The sequence below is a fragment of the Camelus bactrianus genome, chromosome 9 (genome assembly GCF_048773025.1).
Source record: "Camelus bactrianus isolate YW-2024 breed Bactrian camel chromosome 9, ASM4877302v1, whole genome shotgun sequence".
Taxonomy (NCBI): Eukaryota; Metazoa; Chordata; class Mammalia; order Artiodactyla; family Camelidae; genus Camelus; species Camelus bactrianus.
The window spans coordinates 77538563-77557529 of NC_133547.1; the positions used below are offsets into that span (position 1 = coordinate 77538563).

Here is an 18967-nt window from a genome sequence, read left to right on the forward strand (position 1 = left end):
GTAGCATAACTCAGAAAAAATCGCATGGAAAGATGTCATGTTTAGCTGAAGTTCACATAATCAAAAAAGTCATTCCTTTCTAATGTTGAATGATACAAGTTTCTCTCCATAACTGTAAGATATACACTTTTCATTCTTCTGGTTTGTTGTTTGGGTTTTGTTTTTTTAATATTTCATCCACTCCCTGGGGACATTCCACAAGGCAGAATGTTCAACTGTTGACTTTTTTCCTGTGTTTCTTCCCTCAGCTATTTCATTCAGATTTACAACACAAGTTATCTTAACTTTTAGATAAAAAACTCCCAAATCTTAATCTCAAACCTTGTCTTTTCTGCCATGTTGCTGTCTGACCATCTCCCCATACTTGCCTTGTCTAAAACCAAACTTAATCATACCTCCCTGTCTCCTCAAATCCAACTCTTCCTCATAATTTCCCTGCTTACTACAAATAAATTGTCATGGCCCCAATCCTTTTAGCCTAGAAAAGTTAAATTACGTTTGACTCCACCACCAAGCAGGTACAATCCTCTTTCATGTGATTTTCAGGCTTCTTTTCTTTTCCATTATCACAGCCCCTTCCCTAGTTCAAGTCCCTTTCTCTTTATCCTAAATTATTATTTTAACAGTTTCTTCATTGATTTCATTATTTGATACCCTCTCCCTTTCAGTTCTGCCTGTATCTTCTGGATCTTGCTGCATCAATTATCCCCTCTCCTTTGCCTTCAGAATCTTCTCATTCCATCCTCTTTTCCCCCAGTCTTTATTTAAATATGTGCAAGTCTCCCCAGACTTAAAAAAAATTGGTGACTCTGCTTTATTATCTAAATTCACCCTTAACCTGCCACAGTCTGGCTTCAGGCCACTCCCCTCTACTAAACCTCTCATTCAGTCCCAGTGACTTCTAATTGACAAATCCAGTGGATACCTCACAGTCTTTATGTCACCAGGCTTTTGTCAACTTTTTGCTGTTGGTAACCTACTCCTAAAACTCTTCTGGTTCTCTCTATGTCCTCTCTCACTGGTTCCTGTACCATCTCTTCTGAGAACCCCTCTTCACCTTGGCCACCTTTAATATTGGTGTTTCTGAGGGTTCCATTCTCAGCCCTTTGTTCACACTCTGCATGTTCTTCGTCTGCTTTGGCTATTTTAATTACCACTGATAAGCTTAAGACTTTTATATCCCTGTATCTGGGCCTCACACTTGATGTGTAACTACCTGATGGCACCCCAAACCTGAAACAATCTTCTTTCCCCTAAATCTGTTCCTAATTCTGTTTATCTCAGATGGTGGTACCATCATACACCCAATCTTTCAAACCAGAAATGTAGAAGTTGTTACTCACTTCCTTTTCCATTTCATCATTTCATCTCTCCCTTTCCCTTTATCCAACTCATCACTGCATCCTACAGTGTTAATAGCTAAACAGAACAAGTATAATTCCCTAACCAATCTTTGTTGCTTCTGTGTGTTATACTTCATAAGTTGTGGTGTGTCCGTGAGTGTCTTACTCTTCATGTCTCAATATTCTGTTTATACCACTACCCAACTAACAAAATGACCATTGTATTTCATTTTACATAATTAAAAAACGCAAATATTATAGTACCTAGAAAAAAATGTAGTGAGTGGCCATTAAATTAGCCAATATAAGGATACCTTTGAATAAAGATAAATTAAAACATGACAGAATCTTTTCTAACCACTTATTTGACAGGAACTTTTAGCATTCAATCATACATCCTATTAAATTTGCCTTTAAAATGGCCTTGCTCTGCAAAAGATGATTACTTCCTCTTTTCATTCAAGAAACATTCACTGTCTGCCCACTGACTCATATCCTAGATGCTATCTGGGGAATAAATGTGTTCTTTTGCCCAGAGCTCAAGTGAACTTCATTCTGAATATTAGGTTTATCATCTCTTTGGAACATTTCTAATTGTCACTAGTCTCTATTACAGAAATACTTAAATAATTTTAGTAATTTCACAGTGGAAGTTTTTTTTGTTTTGTTTTGTTTTGTTTTTTTACATTAGCTTAGCTGAGGATTCTGTGTTTACCAATAGCTGGCAGCTATTTCAGAACAGCAACTCAAATTTTTTTTCTTTCATTTTTAGAGGATTCCTAATAGACTTATTTGTATTTCTTCTTCATTTGTTTTTCTTCTGTGTGTAGAACTGCCTTCTTAAGGTTTACACAGAATTATAGATGTATCCCAAATTAGAGCTCTTTTCCTTCCATGGGAGCCTAGACTGATAATGAGATTGGAGAATTAAGAGAAAGAGAGTTAAGAACAATCTAGAAGAGCACTGGATATAGAAATGACTCAGGGGGACACACAAGCTCTAAGAGCAGCCAGGGAGAAAATCAAACTTAAAGTTAAATGATCCATCAGCTACCTTTCTTAATGAGAAATAAGACAGATGCACACAGCATATTAACAGCTTAGAATAACTCAGACTTTGTCAAATGATTGTTTATTGAGAAACAACACCAATTTTATAGCCTTGAAGAGAAATTAAACCAGCCTCGAAAGACTGCACACTAGGTGTATAAATATTGGCCTTTTCAGAGAAGAGGCATTTGATAGGTTCATTTACATGTTATGTCATTTAAAACACTTCCCATGTGTATTTTTTGTGGGTTAAAATTTTCAGCAATTACTTCTGTTTTTTTAATTAACAGCTTTATTGAGGTGTAATTTACATACCATACAGGTCACCCATTTACCGTATACAATTCGGTGGCTTATGTATATTTTTAGTAGTATTTAGTATATGCATCTGTCACCACCGTCAATTTTAGAACATTTTCATTACCCCAAAAAGAAGCCCCACCTTCTGTAGCCTCCATCCTCCAATCTTACCAGCCCAAGGAAACCACTCATTTTCTCTCTGTTTTGCCTATTCCTTACATTTCATATAAATGCAGTCATACAATACATGGTACTCTGTGACTGGCTTGACTTAGCATAATGTTTTCAAGGCTCATCCATATGGTGGCATGTATCAGTACTTCATTTCCTTCTGTTGAATAATATTCTATTATATGGATAGACCATATATCTTTCATTCATCAGTTTTATATATATATGTGTCTATATATATATGTATATGTATATATATAAATTGTTTCTTTTTTGGCTATTATGAATAATAGTGCTATGAATATTCATATACAAGTTTTTGTGTGGACATGTTTTCATTTCTCTCAAAATATGTCTAGGAGTGGGATATGCTTAGGAATGGAACTCAATGTTGAACCATTTGAGAAACTACCAGACTATTTTTTAAATTGAAGTATAGTCAGTAACAGTGTGTCAGTTTCTGGTGTACAGCATATGTCCCAGTCTTGCAGATATATACATGTATTTATTTTCATATTCCTTTTCATTAAAGATTATTATAAGATATTGAATATAATTCTCTGTGCTATACAGAAGAAATTTGTTTTTAATCTATTTTTATATATAGTGGTTACCATTTGCAAATCTCAAACTCCCAAATTTATCCGTTCCTACCCCTTTCCCGCAGTAACCATATTGTTTACTATGTCTGAAAGTCTGTTTCTGTTTTGTAAATAAGTTCATTAGTGTCCTCTTTTTTTCTTTTTTTTAGATTCCACATATGAGTGATATCATATGGTATTTTTCTTTCTCTTTCTGGGTTACTTCAATTAGAAGGACAATCTCTGGGTTCATTCATGTTGCTGCAAATGGCATTATTTTATCCTTTTTTATCATTGAGTAGTATTCCATTGTACAAATAAACCATAATTTCTTTATCCAGTCATCTGTCAATGGACATTTAGGTTGCTTCCATGTCTTCACTATGGTATATAGTGCTGCTATGAACATTGGGGTGCATGTATCTTTTCAAATTACAGTTCTCTCTGGATATGTGCCCAGGAGCAGGTTTGCTAGATCATATGTTAAATCTATTTTTAGCTTTTTGAAGAATCTCCATACTGTTTTCCATAATGTCTACTCCAAACTACATTCCCACCAGCAGTGTAGGAGGGTTCCCTTTTCTTCACACCCTCTCCAGCATTTACCATTTACGGACTTTGGAATGATGGCCATTCTGTCTAGTGTGAGATAATAATTGTAGTTTTGAATTGCATTTCCCTGATAATTAACGATACTGAGCATTTTTTCATGTGCCTATTGGCCATTTGTATATCTTCATTGGAGAATTGCTTGTTTAGGTCTTCTGCCCATTTTTGGATTGGGTTGTTTGGTTTTTTGTTATTAAGTTGTATGAGCCATTTATATATTCTGGAAATTAAACCTTTGTCAGTCTCATCATTTGCAAATATTTTCTCCCATTCCATAGGTTGTCATTTTGCTTATGGTTTCCTTTGCTGTGCAAAAACATTTAAGTTTATTGGGTCCCATTTGTTTATTTTTGCTTTTATTTCTATTGCCTGAGTAGGCTGCCCTAGGAGAACATTGCTAAGATTTATGTCAGAGAATGTTTTGCCTATGTTTTCTTCTAGGAGGTTTATAGTATCTTGCCTTATATTTAATTCTTTGATCCATTTTGAGTTTATTTTTGTGTATGGAGTGAGTGTTCTAACTTCATTGATTTAAATGTGGCTGTTCAGTTTTCCCAACACCATTTGCTGAAGAGACTCTTTTCTCCATTGTATATTTTTGCCTCCTTTGTTGAAGATTAATTGACTGTAGGTCTGTGGGTTTATTTCTTGGCTCTCTGTTCTGTTCCATTGATTCATATGTCTGTTTTTGTGCCAATACCATGCTGTTTTGATTACTGTAGCTCTGCAGTATTGTCTGAATTCTGGGAGTGTTATTCCTCCAGTTTCATTCTTTTTCTTCAGTAATGCTTTGGCAATTCTCAGTCTTTTGTGATCCCATATATATTTTAGGATTATTTGTCTATTTCTGTGAAAAATGTCCTGGATAATTTGATAGGAATGCATTAAATCTGTTGATTGCTTTGGGAAGTATGGCCATTTTAACAATATTAATTCTTCCAATCCAAGAGCATGGAATATCTTTCCATTTTTTTCGATCATCTCTATTTTCCTTAATCAGTGTTTTGTAGTTATCTTTGTATAAGTCTTTCACCTCCTTGGTCAGGTTTATTCCTAAATGTATTTTTTTAACGCAATTTTAAAAGGGGTTTTTTTTTTTTTTACTTTCCTTTTCTGATATTTCATTGTTAGAGTAAAGAAATGCAACTGATTTCTGTATGTTAATCTTGTTTCCTGCTACCTTTCTGAATTCTTTTGTCAGCTCTATAGTTTTGGTGTGGAGCCTTCAAGATTTTCTATATAGAGTATCATGTTATCCACATATAGTGACAATTTTACCTCTTCTTTTCCAATTTGCATCCCTTTTATTTATTTTTCTTGTCTGATTGCTATGGCTAGGACTTCCAATACTATGTTGAATAGAAGTGGTGAGAGTGGGCATCTTTGTCTTGTTCCAGATTTTAGCAGGAGGGTTTTCAACTTTTCACTGTTGAGTATTATGCTGACTGTGCATTTGTCATAAATAGCTTTTATTATGTTTAGATATGTTCCCTGTATACCAACTTTGGTAAGAGTTTTTATCATAAATCAGTGTTGAATTTTATCATATGCTTTTTCTGCATCTTTGAGATGATCATATGATTTTTGTCCTTTCTTTTGTTGATGTGGTATATCACGTTGACTAATTTCCATATGTTGAACCATCCTTGTGTCCCTGGGTTGAATCCAAGTTGATTATAGTATATGATCTTTTTTATGTGTTGTTGGATTCTGTTTGCTAACATTCTGTTAAGAATTTTTGCATCTATGTTCATCAACAATATTGGCCTGTGGAATTTTATTTTTATAGATAATATATTAGGCTCTACCTGTAGGGCTCAGCTTAAAAAATACTGGAATTTTACAGACCCCATGTTCCAGAATACAAGACCAAGCTGGTTAGTGAACTTTCAAACAAGAACCATAGTACATGGCATTTAAAATCTTTACAAACTCATATAAAAAAATTAAAATGAAAATTTATTTTTGTAACAGAGATACTGGGGATTGAACCCAGGACCTCATGTGTGCTAAGCCTGTGCTCTACCACCAAGCTATAACCATCCCCCTAAAATGACATTTTGAATTGTGCAATGGCAATTCGCGTTTTTGTTGTGGGTTATGTTGTCTATTTGAAATTATAGCAAGGATTATAATAGTGAAATCCATGCATCCCCTTTTGAAAAGGGAAACTAGTGGCAAACGCTCACTCAAAAGGTTGCCAGTATGATTCATTCATTGTAGAAGATTGTAAAATGGCTGCCTTTATCACTTGTTCTCATGTTTTAATATAATCTAGTGACAAAATAGAATGTCCTTTATTTCTGTGAAATATCTAGTAAAATTATTTAGCTAAAAAGATGGGATAGGTAAATTACCTGGAAAAAGCATTGCAAATTAGAATTTAAAATCAGTTATTAGAAGATAAAGAAGAAATTACTATTCCTTCTAGTAGAAGAATACTATTATATGTTGAGTCTTGAGCAAAGTCATCTCAAAGTTTACCATGTAAATATTGTAATCTGGGAGTTTAAACTATTTGTGCTGGAATTTTTTTGTCCAGAAAAATAATTTGAAGTCAATCATATAATTTAGTATATCAAGCAAATTGAATATTTTGCACTTTTTTTCTTACTCTATTGAACACTAAGAAATTTACCTTTCTTATAATAGAACATTTTTTTTTCTTTTCCAAATTGCCTAGACCCAAAGTAATAGCGAAAAAAGAAATCTATCTTTATGCTTTTATTTGAAATAATTATTAGAGAAAATTGAGCAGGAATAAAGTTTAAGCCTTTTAGCCTATTATTTTCTATTTAACATAGAGGGACATGAAGGAATGTATATATTAGAAAAATGTCTGTAAATAGGAGACGTTGCTTAAAATCACACTATTTACAGAAGTTACTTCTGTATCTAAATAAAATATTTTATATGGCATAGTCTTGACTACCTAAATAAGAGTGATGATAATATAAACAATTTACTGAGATCTGATTGGATTACTGGAATTGTTCTAAGTACTTTTCATTCAGTACTTCATTTTTACAACAATCCTATAAGTACTCTTATTACTCAGTTTACAAATAAAGATCTGTGTCATGAAGAGGTTAATTAACCTGTTTAAGGTCACATAACTGCTAAATGACAGAGCCAGGATTTGAATCCAGGTAATCTGGTTCCAAAATCTAAGCTCATAACTACTTTGCCTCTGGAGTAGGGTTCAAGAGGGAGGACTTCATAGCTAGGCAAAGTGCAGTACTTCTTTTATCTGAGAAGTGCTCAGCAATGTCTGCCCTACTGCCTGTCTGGGAAGCTGAAGTTCTATCATCATAGATTCACACTTCGGGTTTACAAGACTTGGGGATGTCAGGGATCTCTGGTTAAAATGCAGGTATTCACCTGAGAAGTTACACACATCTGAAGGGATGATGACAGCGCCCAGGAACTCAGTAATGAAACACAGCATCAGTGGCTGTGGAGCAGTAAGGGTGGAAGGAGGAATGGCCTTGGAAACCACAAAAGAGGAGAGAGCAACCAGCAGCCAACTAGCCTCTGAGGATTTTTGCCAAAGGCTGGCAAAGAATAGCCGACAATTTAAGTTTTTATGACACAGTACAGTAATTAGTAAGGTTTGGGGATTTTTTTCGTATTATTTGAGTATGTACCATTTACCATTTCTTTGATTCTAGGAAATACACCACAGCTGATGCTACACAGCATTGGTATGTTAACTAAATGCCTTTCTTTTGTCTCACAGCAATCAGCAGGCCTTTTTACTGGAAAATGTCCCTTGTAATAATGCAAGCTGTGAGGGGGCGCGTCGTATGTTTAAAGTCTACTGGGAGCTGACGGACCTAAATCAAATCAGAGATGCCGTCGTCGCCACCTTCTTTGACATTTACGAAGATGTGAGTTCAGAGCTCTTCTGTGTGTTTGGAGTCTAATTGCCATCCACCTCATCTCCCTTTCACTTCACCCTATTTGACCAGAAAATGTAGATGAGATAATGAAAGCAAATGAGTTAATTAAAGAAAGCCCTTTTTAATGGTAAATGGCAGAGGGAACAAATGTCTTGACACCACTGGCTGATTAGTACAGTGAAATATGAAAATGCCTTTATCTCATAAATTTTATGCTCATTTAGTTAAACCACTAGAGAATCATGCTCATGGCAGTTGTGCAAGTGCACCAGTAGAGGAAAGCACAGCCAACAGATAACAGACCCCTGAGCCTGCACAAGTACACAGAAGAGTGAGTGCAGTAGTCTCTTTTCACCTTGTGCACTAAACATGGCGTCTATTGCCACAGATTCTTGGGACTGTCTTCAGTCGCCAGCTGACCTGGGAAAGGCACTCAGGGCCCTGGATTTCTTCCTTCTAATGTCAAAAGCCAGTTTGTCACTCAGAGAAATAACAAAATTGTGATAAAAATGTTAAATTCCAGAGTTAATATATCACAGTATATCCTTATGAAATAGCTTGACTATTTAAAAAAGTTAAATCTCCATCAGGACATTCATGTCCAACCCTAACCCTGGTTGGTTTTGTTTTTTAAGAGGCTGATTCTCAATTATATGAATTATCCAGGCCCTTGTTCATCTCTGTCTTTCTTCTACCAAATCTCTTTTTATTTCACTTTTTATTAGCAATTTCTAAGCATAAAAGTAATTGGTAAAAAAAATCACAAGAGAGAAAATCAACAGAATTGATTACAAATCAATTTTTAATTTCTATACATAAAAGAGCATCATAAATGAAATTTAAAATTGTGTTTAAATCTGGGAAATAAATGTGCTATGAAAGAATTAAATAATTAATATTCTTAACATAAAAGGGGTTTATACAAACTGATACAAGTGGAAAAACAGAACATGATTAAGTCAATTTACAGGAAAAACAGGTAGCTAACATATGGAAAGATATAAATGATCAAGCTCATTAAGAGAAAGTCAGCAGAATGGAAATTTAAATGAGTACACCTTTTATAACCCTAATAAAATTAGCAAAGCTTCCCACTATTTTAGGAAAAAAAAAATAATGGGAGCCAGGGTAGATTAAAAGATACCCTCTTTCTCTGATGATTAGAAACAATTTGGCAGTCCATGTCACAGGCCTTTAAAACTTCATGCAAATATAACTAGAAGGAGATATAACAAAATACTAACAATTATCTGCAGAAAGGAAAATTATAGATGTTTTTCATTTTATTTATATTTTACTATTCAAGGTTTTATATTTTAATAGTATTTTTTTAAACATCAGGTTGAATAAATAAGGTTTATATTTACATGATAAGCATGTTGTGCATTTTCATCATTTTTTTCAGTCAGTCCGGTAGTTCTTACATGTTTTGTTTATGTTTTTTCCAGGGAATCTTGGACATTGTCGTACTAAGTAAAGGATATACAAAGAATGATTTTGCCATCCATACACTAAAAAATAACTTTGAAGCAGATGCTTATTTTGTTAAAGTCATTGGTGAGTATTTGTTTTATATATTTTATTATTCAGTATTAACATTTAATTTTGTATTCTCTCTGTCAACGCACATTTTCCAAAGAGTTAGGACATGCCCCTATGTAACGTGTGTACAACTCTCCAAAGCAGAGAAGATCGACTTCAGTACAACACTACCACCCTGTTCAAATTTTGCCAACTGTCCCAACAATGACTTTTTTCTTTGTGGTCCTGGATTCTGACCAGGAATACGTGTTGCATTTAATTGTTATATCTTTGCAGACTTCTTCAACCTGGAATAGTTCCTTTTCGTGTCCTCATCAGTTTTAAAGAATACAGGCCTTACATTCTATAGGATAATGCTGTTTCCTCATTACCCAGCTCAGCACACACATTCTTTGCAGAAACTCCACTGCATGCAATTTAGTAGAACCCATGCTACGTATGCCCTTCGCAGTGCATCACATCAGCAAGCACGTAATGTTGACCTGTCCCACCACCATGATGTTAAGTTGATCATCTGGTCATCTTGATGATTACCAGACTTGTCCACCTTAAATTCACTATTCCTCCCCTTTGTAATTGATCAGTGTTTTGTAGAGTGGTATTCTGCTATTACTTTAGTATACTTTTCTGTGTCCAGTTTCTACCTACCCGCCTTAGAGTCCATTGACAACTCCTGCCTGAATCACCCTTCTATACGATAGGCACCGAAAGTGATTTTCTGATTCCAACCCTCTTGCATTTATTAGTTGGCATTCTTCTCTAAGGAAGCTCTTTCACTTATCTCTTATGTGTTTATGTATTCATTTATCAGTATATATCTGTGTGTTCGTATTTTATTCAATAAATAAAATAATTTGTTTTAATGTTAAAATTGTTCCTAGTTGGGGCAGTAGGGACTCCTTCAGCCTGGCTCCTTTATCTTTTTCACCTGTGCTCTGACAAAACAGGATATTCCGGATTCATCTTTTGTCTCCATTGCCCTAAGTGTAGAATCTGGTCTCTTTCTTCAAGGAGTCCAAGTTCCTTTTAGTAGAAGATGCTTTTGGTTTTTGGGGGAGGGAGGAAATTAGGTGTATGTATATATTTACGTATGTATGTATGTATGTGTGTATGTATGTATATATGTATGTATGTAAATGGAGGTAGTGGGGATTGAACCCAGGACCTCGTGCATGCTAAACATGCACTTTAACACTTGATTTATACCCTCCCCTTAAGTATCTGTTGAATTAAAAAAAAAAATTAGTCCTAATAAAATTACTGCCACTTTTATTCTTAAAAGCAGACCATAATTATTTTATATAGTAACAGAGTACCTATAAACACATTATATTCCTGCTCAGGAAAAAGTAAGCTTCTGTAAAGAGTTAAATAATGATAAACAAACTACTTGAAATGTTACGTCTGAGGCCTTTTGCTTTAATCCAGGGAAGTAGGAAATGGAATATAGATGAAAAAAGTTGGGCCACATGTTGAAGTTGTATGACATATGAGTGGGGTTCTTGACACTATTCTTTCTAATTTTGTTTATGTTTGAAAAATTCCATGTAAAAAGTTTAAAAATGCAAGATTCTCTGTGAGAGTCTGTGGCCTGTAACTTCCTAGCCTAAGCCAAGGATGAGCACCACCGGATAGCACCACCATCACAGTAACAGTATCCTGGGGAAAGTTTTCTCAACACACCTCCAAGCTCAGACCCCGAGAGAGCCAATTTGGTGCAGGAGGTTTTAGTTTTAGAAAACAAGATAACTTTGCATTTAAAGGTATTAACATAAATATGAATAACACTTTACAGAAAGGTCATGAGAGATAAGATACCAATTTAGAGCAATCATTTTTGAAAAATAACCCTCCAGTTGACTTGAGATGCTCTTCCACACTTCCCTTTGGTTATTGTTTTCCTTAAGTCAGACAATTATTAGTATAAAATTACCCTTTCAAAGCCATCTACAATGCCCAGAGTTGATTTTGCTCTAAAATAATTGTTACTCTAATGCTCAAACCAGCCTATGTTAAATGCCACTATTTTTCAGTTAAGGAAATTGGGTACTTAAACTTCTGTGTGTGGCTAGGGAAAGGTAAAACTGTCCTTCTGCCTGTTCCCACACTGGTCCTCACTACACCACAGACCCACAGGATGCTCTTCAGACAGGGGACCTGTGTGTTGCAGAACTGGGGGTTCTCTAGCTCCCCTGAATCAAAACTAGTTACTAGCTCTATTTTTCTCTCTTGCTCCTGCTACATTTAGAGATTCTGCATTTTGATTCTACTAGTACTTAACTCAAATTTCTAACAAACATGTATGAACCTGTATTTCCTTGGAATTTTTAAATTGTAATAGTATCTTTGCCTTTCACTTTCCAAATAAGATGAGACCTTTAAAAAAGCTTTTATTCCCCTGCCTTCTTCCAGATTTTGTTGAAATAATATGGAAGTTTATTTCTGGATGATTAATTTGGTTTTACCTTTTTTGTCTTCTATTTAGCCAAATCTTTTAACAGTTATCAATGATTATTTAAACTTAACAAGTTTTACTAGCTTTATTGCCACTATTTTATTTATATACCACATCTTTCCCTTTCTACATTTTAATTCCTATTTCTCTTTATGGAGTGCTTCCTCAAATGATTTTCAGAAAGTTGTAAATAGGTTAATATATTTTCTGAATGTTGGTATGTATTAAAGTAGCTTTTATTTTTATTTAAAAAATAATGAATGAAAGATAGATAATCAATAACAGACAAAAAAAGATTTCCTATGGTGTCTAAAATAATGTCTAAATGACAATGTCTCAGATGGGGGTTTCTATTTTACATGTGATTTATGATTATGATATTTGTTTTGTATTCATGTGTCTTAAAGAAACAAAAAATAGATATTTTCAGAGAATGTATGTGAACAGTCACTCATAATCCAGGCAAAGATCTCTCATTTTAAATGCTGCTAAAACCATTGTACAGTATTGACCTTTATAGCTTTAACTTTATTCTACTCATCCTCCTCCCAACCTGCACACTGGATACTATAGTATTTATGCACAGTTGTTGCAATGTTTTGGTTTTGGCATCTGTGTAAAGTAGCTAATGTAAACTGAATCATCAAACTAGAAGCCAAGGTTTTGTACTTTATCTTTAAGAATATATGGGCTATAACGTATAGTGTGGTTTAGCATGAAATGTTCAGATCCTAAGCATTGTCATTTTAAGGAAAACTTATAAATTGCACATCCCATTAGTCATGTTTTAAACTAATTTAAGCTAATAACCAATAATTCACATAGCTCATTAAGTATTTTAATTACAGTTTCTCTTAACTCTGAATAGGCTGTCTTCTTACATTTCATTAATCTTTTTTAAACAACTTTGGTTTTAAAGTCTTGAGATACTAGAAATTACTATTTAGAACAGTTTATTTAAAAAGGCATTATAAGATGCTATAATAAATCTCTATATACTTTTCTAATATGATTACAAGTACTAATAAGTTATAAAAGTATATGAAATGGTTAAAAATCCTTAAACTTCTAAAAATTAGACTGTGGATCAGCCAAGATCAATTAGTAGGAAAACATTTATTGACACTTGAAAGTGAGAAACAGAGAGACACTTAAAAATCAAACAAATAAAAACCAAGTTCATGGTGATGAAAAACACAAATAGTAGAAGGATGAAATTATGTAGCAGTATCTGTCCTGTTAAATTCCCCTTTTCCATAATGGACCCTTTATGTATTTTATCACACCCTCCCAGTTGTTGTTAGAGTTGCTTAAGAAAAATGTTTTACTTCTTTTATAGCCATATGCTTCTATGCAAAATATAAAACTGTCCCACTTGTAGGAAGTGAGCTTATGCTGTAATAATAACTTCTGCCTTGGACCATTTAGAATTGAGTGATTTTTTCTGACTGAAGCACAAAGGATGACATTTTTTTATTCTGATATCACTTGGGAAATTATACTCATGCACTGATTTAATTGACCACTGGTACTTTTTACTTGTTCATAAGTTTAACATTATGGAGTCTTAAAATTGTAATTTCCGGGTAACATTTGTAAAAGTGCCTTTCTTTTTTGATTATGCAAGAGATTTTTAAAGCATTATTCCTTTTTTATTTGTAAATTTTTGGCTTGGTATTCATTTTGTTTTCTCATTACAAAAATATGGCAGCCTATTGTAAAACATTTGAAAGTCTGGAAAAGTAATTTTTAAAAACTGTACTCTTTGCCACTTGTTAGATACAACTATTATGAACACTGAGCATGCTCTGCTTACTTCTGCTGGTTCCTAGAGTTTCAAAAGAAACTGCAGCAGCAGTGAAGCTGATACTTTAAAATCCTGGAATCCAGAATTATAGAATCTGTAATTTATTTAAAAAGACAAACGAGACTAGCTAATATTTATTGCTAATCATGTGCCAGATCCTCTACCAAGCGTTTTGCATGGGTTGTCTCATATAATAGTAACTATATGTAATAATTTCTAAATGAAAGCATGAGAAGTATAGCTTTTAAAAATAGTATAATCTTACATATTATATAAGGAGAAAGAGAAAGCAGAAAATTAGCATACAAAATAACAAGTTAATACTCCTGGTTTTTTCTCTTGATTTCTGACTTTAGAGAGTATGTATCATCCATGATCTAGCCTCATTCATTCAGACTCTACCTATTCAAGGCTCCCACTTTTCTATATAATTGTGTCATATGTAAGCAAACATACACAAATAGCCGTTTAAAACCAGACCACTTTCCTCTATGCTAGGCAGAGGGTTGAGCACCTGGAGCTACCTAATAACAACATAGATCCCAGTTTGGAATCATAGGATTTGGAAATTTTGTACACTTTATAAATTGTATTTTATATTTTTTATAATATTTTATCTAACCACATTATTTTAAGGATTTTTCTAAAACTGTATAACAGAGAAAGGTGAAGTGATTTGCCCAGGCCCATGCTGTGCATTGGCTCACACAGCAGTAGATGGCCCTACTTAATGGAACATCCTGTACTGTATGAATAGAATGCCTGAGAGGAGCTGAACTTAATGGTTTTTAGCCAGTGTTGACATCAGATAGTCACTTTGGGGTTTATTCTTGGTAAGCACTAATGACCTGTAGACTTCTGTATGACTAATCTGATAGGCACAGGAACTAGCAGCAGCAACAAAAACCCTGTTAATAACGGAAGGTGAACTACTAACACATATTAAACGTATGCTCTATTGTGTTTCTCAGCAGCATTTAATTCAGTTCTTCCTTTCTTTTTGAAGAAGTTACATGTAACTTTAATATGTTTAATGTTATACTGTTTAAACTGTATCACGAACCTGTCACATTAATATGCTGAAAAATTATGGAGAGAGAAAATGAGAATAAAAAGTTTCCTTATATAGCCTGTACATTTAAAGAAACCTAACACATTTTAGACTTTTTTTTAATTAATTTGAAGGGAAGAAAATAGTAAAACTTATGTACATGAGTTGAGTGTGTCCCTTTTTTTCTGATGGTAAAACTAATGGGTGGGTTACAAAAGGATCTAGTGATAAAGCCAAAGCTGAAAGTAAAATTTTCCTCGTCTGTAGTATTCCTTAACAAAAACAGTATAATTAATGAAAGTAGCTAAAGACAGTTTTTATCTGCCTTATGTCAAACTTTCATAGCTAGTACAGCCTGGAAATCATGCAGTTTAAGTCTACCTTTCCTGCTGCAGTAACCATGTAGCTGTCACTGGACAAAAGGTCAGGATGAAATGAAAGGTAGGTAAAATAATAATTTCAGATGAAGAACAGCTTAACCTTCATAATAGTATTTGGGAGTTCTGAATTCCTAACTAAACAGTATTATCAATATTATCAATCAGAATATTAACTAACCTCAAGGAATAATACTATTCCTTCTTGAATCTGTAGTTGCAAAACCCAAGGAAATGCATATTCTATTTGTATTATGTAGACAGCTCTTTTATAAAACATACATATATACAGACATACCTCAGAGATACTGCAGGTTTGGTTCCAGACCACTGCAATAAGTGAATATCACAATTATGTGAATCACACAAATTTTTTGGTCCCAGTGCATATGAAAGTTATGTTTAAAGTATGCTTTAGTCTGTTAAGTGTGCAATATTACCATTATGTCTTTTTAAAAATGTAATTGTATTTAAAAAATACTTTATTGCTAAAAAATGCTAACCATCATCTGAGCCTTCAGCAATTCACAGTAGTAACATCAGAGATCACTGATCACAGATCACTATAATAAATATAATAACAATGGAAAAGTTTGCAAAATGGTGAGAATTACCAAAATGTGACACAGAGGCACAAAGTGAGCAAATGCTGGTAGAAAAATGGCACCAATAGACTTGCTTGACACAGGGTTGCCACAAACCTTCAATCTGTAGAAAAAATAAAATTTTAAGAAATCTAAATGTCTGAGAAGTATAAAAATGCAAAGTGCAATAAAAATTTGTTATTCTCATATGATACATATGTGTGATATGTGCATATGTATACATTTAAATCTTATCATTTTCATCCTATTATGTGCTATAATGTGAAACTTCAAATTCAGTAGAGGAAGTCTTCTAAACAACAGAAATAGATACAGGAACCCAATTTTTAGCTTGCTATAAACAAAATGAAAGAGACTGTTAATGTAATTTCAAGTAAATACTCTCAACTATGCTAAACAAGACATTTTATCTTGTACAGAAAATAAAATAATCTAATTTTCCATTGACTTCCCATCTGCTATGAAAGTATAATAATGTGTTTTTTAAATGAGTTAGTGTCTAGCAGCCACAAGGTCTTTCAGAAGAGGGCCATTCCTTTTGTGATCTTGAGTAATGTACTGGCCCAAGCTTCTCGTTCCTCTTCAGAAAAAAAAAAAAAAGCAAAAGGTAGGGGATGGGGGAGATGGCAGTTAGACTTACCTCACAGCCTTGCTGTGAGGATTAAGGAAGAGCATGCATGAAAGCAAATTCATGTTCAGAGTTTGGCACTTACCAGAACATCAGTGAATGTTTGCTAAAAAGATGCTTGATAACCTTTCTAGAGGATAGTTTCACTATATATGCCCAAAGCTTTAAGCTTAAACCCAGAAATAATTATATTTCTGTGAACTTATCACAAGGAAATTGTCAGAGATATGCCAAAGATTTGTGTATACTGCACCATGTCTGTAAAAGTGATCTTCGCTGGTGTTTTTAAGAGGATAAAATGTTGGATTATAGGGTGGAGGAGAACCTAAATACCCTAATGAGATAAGTGGGTCTGTGTACATGTATGTGTATTTAATGATGCGGGAAAAGCTTAGGTTACACTAACCAAGAGAAGATGACAAAACTGTGTGTCATATGATTTCATTTACGTGAAAAAATAATTTTTTTTTTTTGGTATTTGTACATCTTAGTCTGTTCCAGTCACCATAACAAAGCACCGCAGGCTGGGCAGCTTAAACAACAGAGATTTATTTCTCCCAATTCCGGGGGTGGGGAATTGCAAGGTCAAGGTGCCAGCAAGGTCGACTTCATTCTGAGGTCTCTCCTCTTAGCTTGTAGGCCCCCCATCTTGCTGTGTGCTCACTTGACCCCCTCTTTGTGCTCGTGGGGGAGAGAGAACAAGAGAGCAAGCTTCTTATAGGGACACTAATACTATCAGATCAGGACTCCACCCCCAAGACCTCATTTAACCTTAATATCTTCCTGTGAGGCCCCATCTCCAAGTACAGCCACACAGAACTTGAGGGGGCAGGGCCTGACATTCAGTCCTTGACAGTGTAATACCTTACAACAAATTGGAAACAACATATGGATGGGTTACAAGTGATTTTTATTTTCTTCTTTTTACTTCTCTATATTTTAAATTTTTTTTTCCTAAAATAACATGTATTCAAAATATTCAAAAAACATATAGACATAGGAAGTGACTGGTAGATCAGTGGTTGCTTTGGGCCGGGGGTGGAAAGTGGGGCATGATAGCTGAAGGGCACCGGGTTTCCTTTTTGTGGTGATGAAAACTGATTGTGGTGAGAGTTGCACAGCTCTGGGAATATACTAAAAACTAATGAATAGGACACTTTAAATGGGTGAATACAATGGTGTGTGAATTATATCTCAATAAAATTGCTATAAAAATATGTCTGAAGGGGGTTTTGGAAATCTGTTTATTAGCACTTACAGTCACTGTGTCCAGCATATTCTCCCCCACTGCATATTATGTTGTCTGGGCTTTTGACTCCTAGTCAGTTTTTCTCAGTGAAGATCTATTATGCAGCAAGCATTTATTGCTATCAACAGGAATCTGTCTGCTTGGAAGAGGAAGATACATGCATGTAAATAGCTAAAGAGCAGTAAAACGAGCTTTATACTCGAATGTTGAATGGAATTATATATGCTACAAGATTATTAAGGTCAAAGAAGGCTTCTGTGACGATGATAGGTGGGAACCTAGATGCTGAAAGATGGTTAAGATTTGGAAAGACCAAAATGGGTAGTTAACATTCCAGGAGTGGGAGGCCGTGATCACAGTAATAAAGAATGAGCAGATAGTAAGAAGTAGAAACTAACTCGCCTTCTTGTACTGTGTTGAAGATTAGTAAGAGACAATGTTGATAGTATCCATTGATACATGGGCAGCTATCACAAAGAGGAGATTTTGTCAGTGAACCTATAACTGCAGATACTTAATTGAATTAGTCAGGGTTCTCCAGAGAAACAGAACCAATAGAAAATAGAGAACAAGAGAGAGAGATTATAAGTAATTGATTCACATAGTTATGGAAGCTGGCAAGTGCAAAATCTGCAGAACCAACATCCCAGTTTGAGTCAAAAGGCCAGCAGGCAGCTGAGAACCAGGAAAAAGTGATGTCCCAGTTCATCAGGCAGAAAAACCTCATGTCCTAGTTTGAAGGCCATAAGGCAGGAGAGTTCTTACTCAGGAAAAGGTCGGCTTTTGTTCTATTTAGGCCTTCAACTGGTTGGATGAGACCCACACACATTATGAAGAGAAATCTGTTTTACTCAATGTAATGATTAAATGTTAATCTTATCCAAAACACCACCACAGAAACAACTAAAATAACGATTGACTATATATCTGGGCACCTCATGGCCTAGTTAAGTTGACACATATAACCATTACTGTATTAAAATTCTTCATCAGTCTGTGATCAAATGTGTAGATTAAGAAGGTGAATTTTGCAGCAATATTCAGAAGAAAAAGTAGATGTTCATTAAAAAAAAAAAAGTCTGACCTAAGAGGTCAGGCCTTGGAATACAGTCATCTACATGTAAAGTTTGAGACGGTAGAAAGAAAGTTGTGGCAATGGGAGGAAATAGGGTGAAAGTGCATAGCTTAGTGAGATTTTACAGAGATATTCTCCCTTGTAGCCACAATCAAGATACAATATTTCCAGCACCCCAGAAAGGCCCCTCGTATTCCCCTGCCCAGCCAACATTCGCTGCAG

The 18967-nt window shown here is 34.6% G+C and overlaps 1 protein-coding gene across 1 annotated transcript in view; it reads left to right on the forward strand.

Annotated features, from left to right (window-relative positions):
- ITFG1 (integrin alpha FG-GAP repeat containing 1) overlaps nucleotides 1–18967 on the forward strand; it is a 206946-nt gene that overhangs the window by 133551 nt on the left and 54428 nt on the right. Inside the window, exons 11-12 of the mRNA XM_010950191.3 lie at nucleotides 7794–7944; nucleotides 9405–9513. Of these exons, the coding sequence (XP_010948493.3) occupies nucleotides 7794–7944; nucleotides 9405–9513 (260 nt within the window). The remainder of the gene's footprint in view (nucleotides 1–7793; nucleotides 7945–9404; nucleotides 9514–18967) is intronic.